This window comes from Eulemur rufifrons, chromosome 3, assembly GCF_041146395.1.
Source record: "Eulemur rufifrons isolate Redbay chromosome 3, OSU_ERuf_1, whole genome shotgun sequence".
NCBI classification, from domain to species: domain Eukaryota; kingdom Metazoa; phylum Chordata; class Mammalia; order Primates; family Lemuridae; genus Eulemur; species Eulemur rufifrons.
This window is the reverse complement of record NC_090985.1, coordinates 32,951,819-32,964,666: the sequence shown is the minus strand read 5'-3', so window position 1 is coordinate 32,964,666 and position 12,848 is coordinate 32,951,819. Positions and strand designations below refer to the sequence as shown.

At 53.7% G+C, this 12,848-nt stretch overlaps 1 protein-coding gene across 1 annotated transcript in view; it reads right to left on the bottom strand.

Moving 5' to 3' along the window:
• NDRG1 (N-myc downstream regulated 1) overlaps positions 1-12,814 on the bottom strand; it is a 54,570-nt gene extending 41,756 nt beyond the window's left edge. Inside the window, exons 1-2 of the mRNA XM_069465397.1 lie at positions 12,715-12,814; positions 1,201-1,281 (exon numbers count right to left, since the gene is read on the bottom strand). Of these exons, the coding sequence (XP_069321498.1) occupies positions 1,201-1,263 (63 nt within the window). The 5' untranslated portion in view covers positions 1,264-1,281; positions 12,715-12,814. The remainder of the gene's footprint in view (positions 1-1,200; positions 1,282-12,714) is intronic.
• Positions 12,815-12,848: the final 34 nt, after the last annotated feature.

The following is a 12,848-nucleotide window of genomic DNA, read 5'->3' as shown; positions in this document are numbered from 1 at the left end:
AACAGAACAGTCACATGTAGAGTCATAAAGAAATTAAATGAAGAGTCTATTCACCAAAGTCAGCTGGCCTGGGTTCGAATCCATGCCCCACACTTTGTAACTAAGTGACCAAGGACCAAGTAACCTCCCTGAGAGCCAGTCTTCCTTTTCTATAACATGGTGACAATCACAGAACCTAGTACCTATACTGACCACAGCTAAAATATGGTTAGCCAAGAAGCAGGCATGCAGGACATGGTCCATGCAGGCTAACTATTATTTGTTAAAGCATTTATTTGGCCTTGGAGTAACTTCCCTTTGAGTCTGAGCTTCTACATTTTTAAAAAGGTGTATCTTCACAGGCAGCTATGAGGCTCAGTGAGAACTGGGATGCGAACATGCTTTAAAAACACAACGTCAGCTGTGCAAATGTAAAGGCCCATCCATCATCAGAACAATCGGCCCAGGACGGACCCTGCCAGCCCAGGCTATAGGGCAGGGACCTCTGCCGACAGAAGAGGTTTGACCAAAAAGATAATAATAGCAATATGCATCCCTCATCTCCTCCTTAGGAGATAACGTTCTCACTGCCCCATGTGAATTAACTTGCTCCACCCTCACTTGGCCCCATGAAGTAAGTCCTAGTGTCATCCTTTTACAGATGAGGAACTAGAACATGAAGACGTTGAAGGCTTTGCTAGTAGACACCCAGCTGCAAAGTGTCACAACCAGAATTTAAACCCAGGCAGTGTGGCCCCAGAGTATGTAGGTTTTATCAATGAGGCTGTGGGGCCGGCAGACCCCAGGGGCAACTGGGTTCCAAATTGCATGTTTGAGAACCACAGGATATCAGAGATGGACGTGCTTAGAGAATGTCTGGTTCGACGTCCTCACTTTACAAATGAGATCAGTGAGCTGTGGGCAGAGAGGCCCAGAGAGATGGGCAAGGGGCCTGGGCCATGGTGCCACAGCAATTAGTGGCCACGCTGGGGCTTGAACTGGTGCCTCTCATCCCCTTAAATTCAAGGAAGCAGTGGACACATACATGCATGTGTGTGAACATGTGTCCATGCATGTTGTGTACATGTGTGTACAGCATGTTCATACATATGCATGCTGTATATATGTGTGTGCACACAGGCATATGGGTGTGCCTATGTGTGTGCCTGTCTGTGTACACATGCACATGTGATGAAGGTTGCTGGAAGCATCTCCACTCACCTCCCCTTTCTCCACCAAGGGCTTCACCTCGGCGAGGTCCACGTCCTGCAGCTCCCGAGACATGTCCCTGCTGTCACTTGCCTGCAAGAAGACAAAAGCCAGGAGGTCAGCACTTCCTGCTGAGAAGTTTCCTAATGGAAACAAATTCGGGGCCAGGGAATGAGACGACAAAAAGGCTGAACCTTCCCTCTGCCCAGCAGCTCTCACCTCCTGCACCGTGTGGTACAGGTGACAAGGAGGCCCCTCGTTGGGCCCCATCCCAGTCTCTCCACTGGGGTCTAGGGGTAGTATATTTGCTGGGAGAGGAAACTGAGGCTCAAAGACACAACTCCCTTCCCAAAGAAATGGATAGGTCAGGAAGGACTCACAAACAGGTCCCCACAGCAAGCCCAGGCCCATCTGCCATGCCCACGACACTTCTCACTGCATTTAACAGAAAGGGACAAGCACTGCTGATCCCAGCAGCCCCAGGCTAACAACCAAAAGGGAACAAAAGGTCACAGGATGCTCACTATGTACAGGTATAGCACAAGCTTCACCTTCACAGCTAGCCCCATCAGAAGGCTGGCAACACACACACACACACACACACACACCTCCCCACCCACACACACACACACATGCACGCCTCACATCTGCCTCTGTGCAGGACTTTTAGCTACCTGTCGAAAGGGAAGAGGGCCAAGGGACAGGGAAAACCTCAAGCCAAGGAGACCAACAGGCACTAAACACTCAGAAGGATTCTGAAAGAAAAAAGACCTTCAAGGCAAAAAACATTTCATGGGCCAAGCGGGGGGTGGGCCAGGCCAGAGGGGCTCCTCATGGGCGCTAGCACGGGGCAGGTGCAGAAGGACCAGGAAGTGACAGCTGCAAAACCAGACTGCAGCAGAGTTCAGGAAGGCTGGAAACGCCAAATGCTGCCATCACTGACTCCATGGGGAGCGAGGTCAGGGCAAGGCAGGGCCAGCTGCTGAGCCCACTTCCCAGAGCTTAATCAGGGAGCTAGGTATAAACATTTATTCTTAGGGATCCATAGTCAAGTTGGAAAAATTAAACACCTGCCAACACCTGGGGTGGGGCATGAAGATCGCAGAATAAGACTGTCCCGGGCAGCAACAGAGGACCGGGGGAGAAGGAGTCAGTGCCAAGAAGAAGGAGTCCAGGCCATCCACCTGGTTCACAGATACGGACCTTGTGACTTGAAAAACTCCATGAGAAACAGCCTGACCGAAATCTGCAACACTGCGGCCTTCAGAGTAGGGACCTGGGTCCACAAGCTGCCCAAGGCCCATTGGGTGTAATGGCAGAGAGCATGCAAAGCTCTAAATTCCAGCCCAGGGCTCCTCTGAAGACCCAGGAACCCACAAGACCTTTGTGGAATGCCTCTTAGAGCTCAGCCAGCAGGCATAGCCACCCAGATCCACCCTGCATGCCGACACGTGGCATTCCGTGGGTGCACCCCGCTCTCCACTGCGATGCTGTGGTCTGGGGCCCCAGCACGATCTTTCCCAGTAGATAACCAACCCCACAAGAATGCCTTTATGCATCCTTTGGAGTCTATGCTCCAGAACATTCCGAAAACAAAGTCGGTTTTATATTTGTGAGCATTCCTGGGCAGCTGCCCACTTGGAGGCAGGAGGCATGAAAAGCTGGTGTTAGTTAGTCTTGCTAATTCAGCAGGTTTGTGGTCCCAAGACCCTGGCCCATGGGACACCTCGCCTACACGGCCTAGGGAGCCTTCCAGAAACCCAGGGCCTTGGCACCACCACCCTTCATGCTGAGAGGGAAAGCACTTTACATTTCACAGGGGCTCCTTAACATACTCTGCTCAGCAAAGGACCCCAGGGTGAAGTTGGGGGCCTCTCACTATCTCACTGGGTGAGTTCAACCAGGCCTTCTTCAGCCCCACCTGTGAGCTGCACCCAGCAGGCAGCTTACCTGTCTTGTTCCCTGTCTTCCCCCAGCTCCTAGCATTACACCAGGTGCACAGTTAGGCCACAACTCACTTGCGGAATAGATGAGCAATGTAGCTCAATAGCTTGCTTTTAATTAAATTCACTTTTAAACTGTGGCTAAACCACATGAGTGCAATGCCTTGAAAACAATTCTACATTTATAAGCAGCATGTGCTGCAGTTCAGCCCAGTTTGGTCAATTCTCCTTGCCTTCCAGAAACTGTGAACAGATTAGAATATCATAACAGCCTCCACGGGCTCCCTCCTCCTCCTTTAGGACAGAAAATAGAGAAATTTCAGCCCTCACGGTTTCCTGCAGGTGCACCTGGTGAAACCCCCTTTCCCCACCCCACACGTGCTTTCCTTCCTATAGCTTAGCTTCTCAGACCACGAGAATGGGTCGGAAAACGCCTGCATCTCCTAGAAACAGCAAGAACTTAATAATCCGCTTTTTGGAGCTGGAGGGGCCTCATCTGGCCTTAGGGAAGCCCAGGGGTGAAGTTACTGGGGACCATCACAGGGTTTATCCAGACCAGGGGTAACTATCTCCCAGGTGACATTTGGCAATGTCTGGAGACATTTTTTATTGTCCCCAAAACAACTGATCCAATTGATTTTGAGCCATCCAGCAAGCATCCTGGGATGCTAAAGTCTTCAGGGAGGGCAGATAAAACAAAGGAAGCCTTGCACTTGTCTGGGGAGGTGGGGACTGTGCAGACGTGCGGGCCTGGGGGCAGCCTGCGTGTTAATAAATGCCACCCCTACGCTCTGCCTCCAGACTGCCCTTACAGAACGCCTGAAAACCCATTTATTCAGAGGTTTCTTCCCACACTAGGCTCTCATGTGCCCAACACGGAGCCAAGTACAAAAATAACAGCACAAGCTATGTTGACGAGGACCTACTACACGGCTGGTCTGGGGACGTGGACACGAACAAACAGAGCCAGCTCCTGCCCCGACTGAGCTCACAGTCCCAAGGGGCCAGGTGCCTCCCTCGGGCTCACTCCTTGGGCTGTGTCCGGGCTGTGTCCCCGCTGTGTGGCAGTCCCACCCGTCCCCCTGGAGGGCACTGGACCACTGCACCTCCAGGGCAGGGGTCTCACACACAGCACGGCTGACATTTGGGGCTCACGCAGGCTTTGTGGCAGGGGCTGTGCTGAGCACCCAAGGAGGTTCAGTAGCTCCCCCCACCTCTGCCCACCAGATGCCCGCAGCACCCACCCCCAGGATGTGACAACCCAAAATGTCCCCTGGGTACAAAATCAACCCAGGCTGGGAACAGCTGATCTTGACAGTTCCTGGTATGAAGGGAATCCAGAAAGTGTCCGTTAGATGCATACAATTGTTTATTTGTTTTACAAGACCTTCCAAAGTATGGATATAAGTCTTATTCAATCTAGCACACACACACACAGACTCACACACTCACACTCACATTCTCACACTCACACGCGCATGCACTTGCTCACACCCCCACAAACACATTCACACTCCTCTCACACTCTCACGCTCTCTCATACCCTCATTCCCTCTCTCTCACACACACACACGCACCACCGCCACCACCACCACCAAGGAGGCAGCTGAGCCCAAGGCCCGGTGAGTGTCCCGAGCTCCCTGGCCAGCCCCAGCAGGAGCGGCCGGGCTGGAGAAAGGTCCAATGCCCACACTCCTCTTCCTTCAGCACACTCTTCCTCAAAATGCTTTTCCTATTGGATTCAAAGTGATCCCCCAGAGCGTGAGGCTCCCAGAAGGCCAGAGGCCTGAGAAGGACACAGGCTCCCACCCAGAAGGACACAGAAGACACTGTGGCTCAGCAAGCATGATGGGCCAAGCCTCCCCCAGGGCTTGGGGTCTGCCCTGGACTCCAGGCTCTGCCCTCCTGCCACGTCCCAGAAAGTCCTAGTTGCAGAAGGTTGGGACACACTGGAGAGGGCCACAGCGAGTTGCTAGCGGGCAGGGGATGGCAGGGCAAGGCCACACTGCACAGTGGGGACCCAGGGTGCACTCCCAGCCCACCTGCCCCGCCTCAGCACTGGCGCAGCGCCTGCCAGCCGCCTCTCCGAGGCCTCTTTGTTCTCCAAGAAGCGCAGGAAGCCCCTCTAGACAGAAATGAGGTCAGAACAGGTCTCTCTCTGCTAAAACCCCACTCAGCACCAAAAACAGGGCTCCAGGTCACAGCACCAGCCACCAGACGGGCGTGTGTTGCCATTTCTTTCTTTCCCACCAGCCTGCCCAGGAGGAATTCGGAGAAGAAAGGTAGCCAGGGGCTGGAGGAAGGTTTGTGGGTCAGACTTGGGTGTCACCACTGATTAGCTCTGTGATCCTGAACAATTTATCGAACCTCTTTGCCTCAGTTTGCTCATCTGTCAAATGGGCATGCTGACTCCTGCTCACAACAAACAGCAGTGGCTTAAATTAAACAATGGCATGTAGAAAACCTGGCACATAGCTACTTAATTCATCACAGTGCTTTCCTTTCCTGGTTGCCTTGGAGACAACAGGACATCTGAGGACAGGAGCCTGTGTTTTACAGCCTGTTATTCCCAGAGTGGCCTAGCAAGGAGGGGAACATGCAGGAGACGTTCAGCGAATGGCCCAGAGGTTTCCAGCCATCGGACCTGAGGCACCGGCCCCGGGGCTCTCCTCTCCACTATCCACTACCAGTGTCAGTCAATGAGTAACAGAGGCCCACGAGGGCCTTGGCAAATACCTTTCCAGCCCAACAGACCCAGGAGACAGTTAGCAGTTAGCTGGATCATGGGCTCCGGGGCACTGGAATCTGCCCGGAGAAGGGAAAAACATGACGCCGGGGCTTAAGGGGGAAGTGGGCAGAGGCATCTCGCAATCCAAGGTCCCTGGAGAGTCGCTCACCAGGCCCTGGGGGACTGAAAGGACATACAGAGCTCCGTGGGGCAGCAGGAACACCAGCCTAGGGAACAGGGCATGGGAATCCTGCCACCATCTTGATACATGACTCTGAGCAAGCCATTCCCTCTCTGGGCCTTGGTTTCCCCATCTGTAAAGTGGGAACAGTGCATGTTCTGTGGACATCGCATGGTCTATAACAAACTTGGGGCAAATGAGAACCTAGGCAGGAAGGTGCTTCACAAAGACAAAGGGCCGCAGGGTCTTACCAGAGCTCTGCTGGGCCCAACTCCAGCCGGATTAGCCCTGCACCTTGGACCAAGGCCCTCCCTTCTCCCGGTCACAGGCCCCCATCTGTTAAGACCAGAGCCTCACCCCAGCTCTGCCAGTCCTCTAACCTAAGCTGCCCCGTGGACCCATCTGCATACCCTCTTGAGCAAACTCCCCATGACGTGGGGCAGAAGTGGCATTCACAGAGAAACATCCATGCTCTGTTCTGGAAGTTACACAATTACCCGCTGCAGGAAGAGCAGCTACAGGTAGGCAACAATGAAACCCTACACAGACACACCACAATAATAGCAAGAAGAGCAACTTCTAATGGCACTAACTGGGCTCTAAACTCTGTACTTCCTTTATGCTTCGCAGCAACCCTAGGAGGGAGGTACCAGCATGTTCACCATTTTACAGATGGGGAAACTGAGGCTCAGAGATGTTAAGCTATGTGCCCCAAGTCAGCAAGCAACAAGCTGGTAGAAATTAAAGCAACCTTAAAGGGGAAAATTGACAGTGAAATCACATTGCCGTAAATATACAAACAGACCTTACCACCACCCTCTGCCCACGTACACGGTTCTGTGGGTGGCTACACATGACCCTGAGGCTTTTGGTGTGTGGGGGTCTGCTGGGGAATCACAAGCTTCTCCCTCCACCCTGCACAGTTACCACTGAGTCACCAGGAGTAGGCCTGAACTTTTGGCAAAATCCACATCTTGGACTTTTCTATTCTTCCTTCCCAGGAAGTTCTCTGTTTTTGGCTCTCCACTAAAATGCCTTCCCGATATGGTAAATTCAATACTCGAAAAAGTGTCCACTCACTGCATGGTTTCATTTGCTCCTTAAGGAGGTCCCCAGGAGAGAGCAGGTATTATCATGCCCAGTTTACAGACGGGCAACCTGAGGCTCCGTAACAAAGGCCCATGTAACTGCCCAAAGGCCACATGTCCGATTCCTCTCCGCTGGGGGAAAGATGGAAAACTCACTCCTTTGTTGCAGATGCAAGTGTGGAGCTCGCTCAGGGCAGAGCAGACAACAGTCTCCTGGAGTCCTTTAGTGAAGCAGAGAAAGGGACACCAGGGGAGTGTTGACAAGTTTAGCATCGATTGTTCTTGTCAGCCACTGGCCCAGATTTTGTCCGTCTGTAACACGCCTGATTTCAAAGCCACATGAAAGCTGGTGTTCTTTCCAGCACACTGGGCTCTTTATAGAATAGATTTTAAAAAGGGGGGGAAATCAATGTGTGCTGCTGCTGTTTGGCAGAGCAACTTCCCCAGAAAGTTCCAGAAAGCAGTTCCATTTCTGCAGTACCCTCAAGGAAAATCGCCGGGAGGACATGCTCTGGGTACGAGCGCCTTACTGCCAATACATTCGTCAGCCGTTTCTTTGCCAAAGAGATTTTGAAGTCAAGCTACAGAGCAGTTCACGGGCTCTCTTGGTGTTTTCTGGACCTTTTGAAACTCGAGGCTCCGGGGAGGGTGAGGAAGTTGGCAGTCTCAACTCTCAATGTTTTTCTTATGTAATCAACCTAGCAAATGCTATGGGTGGACTCACTGGACTTCACAAAACTTCCTTCGTTTAGGGGAAGGGAAATGTCTCAGAGTGATCAAAATCAACAGAACCGTGCAAATGCCACGCAGGAGACAACCAGACCAGGAATTCCTCGAAGGCTCAGGGCTTTTCACAGGGCCTCAAACTCGGTAGACATCAATACATTGCTTGATATTGAAAGAAAAAGGGGGTCGCTAAGGAGAAGGCGAACGCAGCCTGTCTCGAAGATAGGACACAGCGCACTCATGCCTGGGCGTGGGCACCGGCTAGAGCTGAAACTGAACTTGTGCGTGTTCTCCTTTCGCACAGCACCGGGGAGGTCAGCCACGGTGTCGGAAACACAATAGCAGGAAGAGGGAGGTGTCTGCAATCCCGTCACGGCCCACCCCTTTCTGCAGTGCAACGGGGATCTTCCTGGAGACGCTCAGTGGAGTTTGGCAGCTCGAGTAATTTGCTTGGCAGAGGGAAGATGACCATCGGCGGGGATGAGCCAAGTAACTGGAAGTCCAAAAGGGGACACTGGTCGCCTCAGAGGGCTATTCTGTGAATCTGCAGGACAGGCCTGAGCTGCACTGGATGGTCGGAGATAATTTGTTGAAATCACACAAACAGAACCAGTGTTAGCAGAGGACGAGGAAACGGATTCTTCATACAGAACCCTTTGTTCCGAGATCGGATGCTCACCACGCTAACAGGACTCTTCCCCAAAGTGGTCTTCCTGTTTCCACCCTCTGGAATGACCCTCCATTCTTTCCTGCACGAGATGCTCAAGTTATTTCCTTAATAAACGGAGGTGTCTCATTTGACCAGCATTAATGAAGCGCCTGCAAAAGGCCAGGCTCTCAGGTCTTGTGGGGAGATGGGTGAGTAGACAGACAACCACAGCCCAGGGTGACCAACGGAGGGTGCCACGGCACCACAGAGGGCACCCGCCCAGCCTCCCCTCCAGGAGGGGAAAGCCAGGGTGGGCTTTATGCAGAAAGGAGGAAAGTTCCATGATTAAAAAGGAGAAGAGAGAGGAGGTGAGAATTCTCAGTTGAGAGAGTTCCTAGAATTGCCCACCTCCTAAGTATCTCTCTCATATCCACATTCGAAGATGGCGGCTAAGAACCTTCTCAAAGGTTCCAAGGGGGTGGAGCTGGGTGGTGACTGGGGAACAGGATGGAGGCCTGGACCCCCACCCACCTCGCTTTAAGCAGAGCTCTATGCAGGCCTGGGTGGCCTTCAAGGGCAATGTCAGAGTTTGGAAAGGGCTAGGGTGGCTCACCTTGACCAGGACCCCACTCAGGGGTCCTTCTGACCTGAGATGTGCAAAGAATGTCTTTTACCTTAATTGGACGAGGTGATGCACTGACTCTCACGGAATGTTAGCCAGAGGAGAGCTATTTATTGAGCACTTGCTAACTGTCAGACCCTGAGGACACAGGTTGGCCAAGAATGTCCTGCTTGTGTGGCCACTCCCTCCTCTTATCTCTCCCCCAGGGAGCTGGGACACAAGGCAGATCCTCGGCCCACCCCAGACCTACCGAATCAGAATCTCAGGAGACTGGGCCTGGAAATGTGCATTTCAGACAAACTTCCTATGACATTTTCCTACAATCTACACTAGCTTAGCAAAAATCAAAGCCTGGGTCCAGCACCGGCAGGAACTTTCACAGGCCTGAGTAGGTTTCAGACAAAGGGCCCCAGACACTGCTTGTTAAGGAGATACATTGAGAATGTCTTCCATGAGCATTGCAGATAGCAAACACCTACGTGCTGTTTCCCACGTGCTGGGCACTATTTTCAGTTTACATGGATTAACCCAATTAACATTTATATATCTCGATGAGACCGTGTCAGTTATTCTCATTTTACAGAAAAGGAAACAGAGGCATGGAGCTCCTGATTGCCCCCCGGCACTTTTCATCCTAGCCTGATTTCTCCAAGCCCCCCAACATGTTGTCATGGAAAAGAACAGAGGCTTTGAAGTCCTCCAACTGTCCTGGTTCCAAGTCTAGCTCTCCAATTTTAGCTATGTGGCTACAGGCAAGTCCTAAAACTCTCCTGGCCTCAGTTTCCCCATCCATTCAGTGGGGCCAATACAGCCCATGCAGAGTTCTTGCAAGGATTAAAGGGGATAACGGGAGACAGCAGCTGATGTGGAGAGAGAGAGAGATGTCCTGGCCCTCCCTAGCCTGCCTCCCAGGCCTGAGTCAGGCCTGCGCCCTGCTAGAATCTCAGATACTGAGTCATCATGGCGACTTTCTCTCTGAGGCACAGGCCCTTTGAGTCACGCCTTGGGTAGGATTCTCTGGACTTGGGTCCGAAGAAAGAACTGCAGCTTTGGGCCATCAGAACAACACATCTCCATCTTTCTTTCAGGTCTATGCTGAGGCAAGCTCAGGCCAGCCGGTTGCAGTGCACCCCTGGGCGCCCCCAGCTCTGTTCAGATCTGCCGTCCATCTTGGAGAGGCAGTCCAACCCAGTTGAAGGCCACCCAGGGGGGCTGCAGCCCAGGATCCCTTTCTCATTAGACTGACTTTGCTGATCTCTCAGAAACATCTGATTTACACTTAAAAAAGAAAAACATCACCCACATTCTGCCTCTTCTGCCTCAAAAGTTTCCTCACCAGAAACTGACGATGCAATTTACTTTTGCCCCTCCATAGTAGACAGGCAAAAATCAAGCCAGGAACAGTTCCCACTGCCTTCAGTCCCAACCAGGAGACTCCTGCAGAGGGGTCTGGAGAGTGAGTTCTAGTTCCAGCTCGGCCGTGGCACATCTCGCCCTGTCTCTGGGTCTCAGTCTCCATCTGCACCATGGGAAGAAGTTGGACCAGGTCTTGTGTGAATTTTTAATTTCATTCCAAATGATCAAACCAATGGTTGGCAATCCTGGATTTGCTTGTCACTCCAAATGAATTTTCTCAGGAGAAGAGACCCTAACAGGTGCTCCAGGGTCTCTCTAAAGCCAAATCCAACACCTCTACCCATACACGTTAAACTACCTCCCTGGGACCCTACCTGCTGCATCATAGGGGAATGCACAGAAGGCAAGGAACCCTTCAGTTCATCCACGTACACATCTCAACTCCTACGTGCCAGGTGCCAGGTCACAGGGCGAAGCAGGCAAAGCCTTCCTCCTCACCCTGGTGCAGTTCACCCTCTGGCGGGAGACACAGTCCCACAAAGCTAAGAAGTCACACACGTCAGGGGATCACCAAGTTTGCCATCACTTACTGTCAAACTCTTCCTCTCTCACACCTTTCTGGACCCCCACCCTGTGCCCCAAACCTGGGGCTGGCTCTGCTACTGCACAGAAGGCACCGGATTGTGGTCTGAGCCTCCAGCCCCCTCCCCCCCCCACCAGGCCAGCAGCCCCTGGAAGGCAGATGCTCTGCACTTTGCTTATTTCAATCACATTTGTGAAACTCAGTAAGGACTCCAGAATTTCTATACAGGAGGAGGCTGGGCTGGAAAGTTTGCCTTTTCACAGCAACGGCCAGGTTTATATTTAGATATCAGTTCATTTGAAGCGGCTTAGGAGGCTACCTATGGCTGCCCCGCATTCTGTGGATGTGTAGAGCCCTCTTGCATGGTCACTGGCTGACCTCAGAATGTTCCATCTCTCCCGGTAGTGTAAAGGGACCAAACAAACTGAAGCGCCCAGGGCACAGTTGTTCTCAGGCACAAGATAACCAGGGCCCTCCCTCCCTGACCCGCTGCCAGGCACCTTCCACTTCCAAGCCACGGAGGGGTGCTGCTCAGGACCCCCAGGGGCAGCAGAGACAAGGCGGGGGAGCGGTGAGGTGTTGGGGGTAAGGAGCCTGCCTACTAAATCCCAACTTCAGCTACTAATTTGACAGAGGCGTGACAGCGTGTTTCCTCAGAGCCAGCCACATTCCACACGCCCCGCCTGGATCTCCACCCCAAGGCTGAATCAGAGACCACGGCGGATCTCCCAGGAACGGCCGAGCAATTCCAGCTGTTCCCCGCCCCGGAGGGCAGGAGAGGCCCGCCCCAGAGACAGGGGAGGAAAGGAAAGCGAAGGAGGGTGGGCGGAGGCAAAAATGACGCCACTTCTAGCTCCAGCCAGCTTAGGGGCCGCCAGATGCCCGCGCAACCCCTCTCGCCCAGGCCATCTCTCTCACACCGCCACAGCGCCAACCCCGGGACACCTCGGGGGACGCACCCTGCGCAGCGGCGCTCGCGGAAACGCACGTGTCGCACGCGCTGTGACACACCCCAGGCCCTCCCCCTACACACACACCCACACCAACACACACGCACTCCCGCACACACACCGCCGTGGCTTCGGGGCTGAATCGGCACCAACCTCTCAGATCCGCACCCGTTCCCGGCCCAGTCTGGGAGCCAGACACACCCACGCCTCCTTGCCGGCGCCACACACCCCTACCCACCGCCATCCACACACGTCTCCTTTCCCAGACACCCCAATACACACACACACAACACACACATCCCTAGTCGCTCCTGAGCCCACTTCCAGCGCGCACTCCCGCCAACTGCGCCAGCTGTGATTCTGGGCAAACGCCGGGAAGCGCGATCCAGGTGTTCCCAGGCCGGCTCACCGCCCCCTCCCAGACCCCCAGAGCCCCACTTCCCCAGCTAGGCGGAATATGAACGGGGACCTGCCTTTTCTTCCTTCTTCTCCCTAATCGAAACCCCCACTCCTGCGGTGCTGGCGTCCCAAAGCCCCCTCCTCGCGCCCGCGCCACGGGGTCGCCGAGCACTTGCGGCTCCCGGGCACCTGTTCCTGAAGCCCAGGGGGCCACAAAGGGCGGTCCAGGCGCTCCAGCTGCACTCAGCGGCGACCCCTTTCTGCTCCTCGTCGTGCTCGGGAGAAAGGGCGTCGGGCTTACCGAAAGCAGCGGGAGGAAGGAAAGGAGCCGGTGGCTAGGCTGGCGAAGCAGCGCCCAGTGGGAGCCGAAGAGGGACGCGAGGACAGGCTGGCGCTTCCGAGCGCTAGCGGAGAGCCAGGCGGGGTTTGTTTACG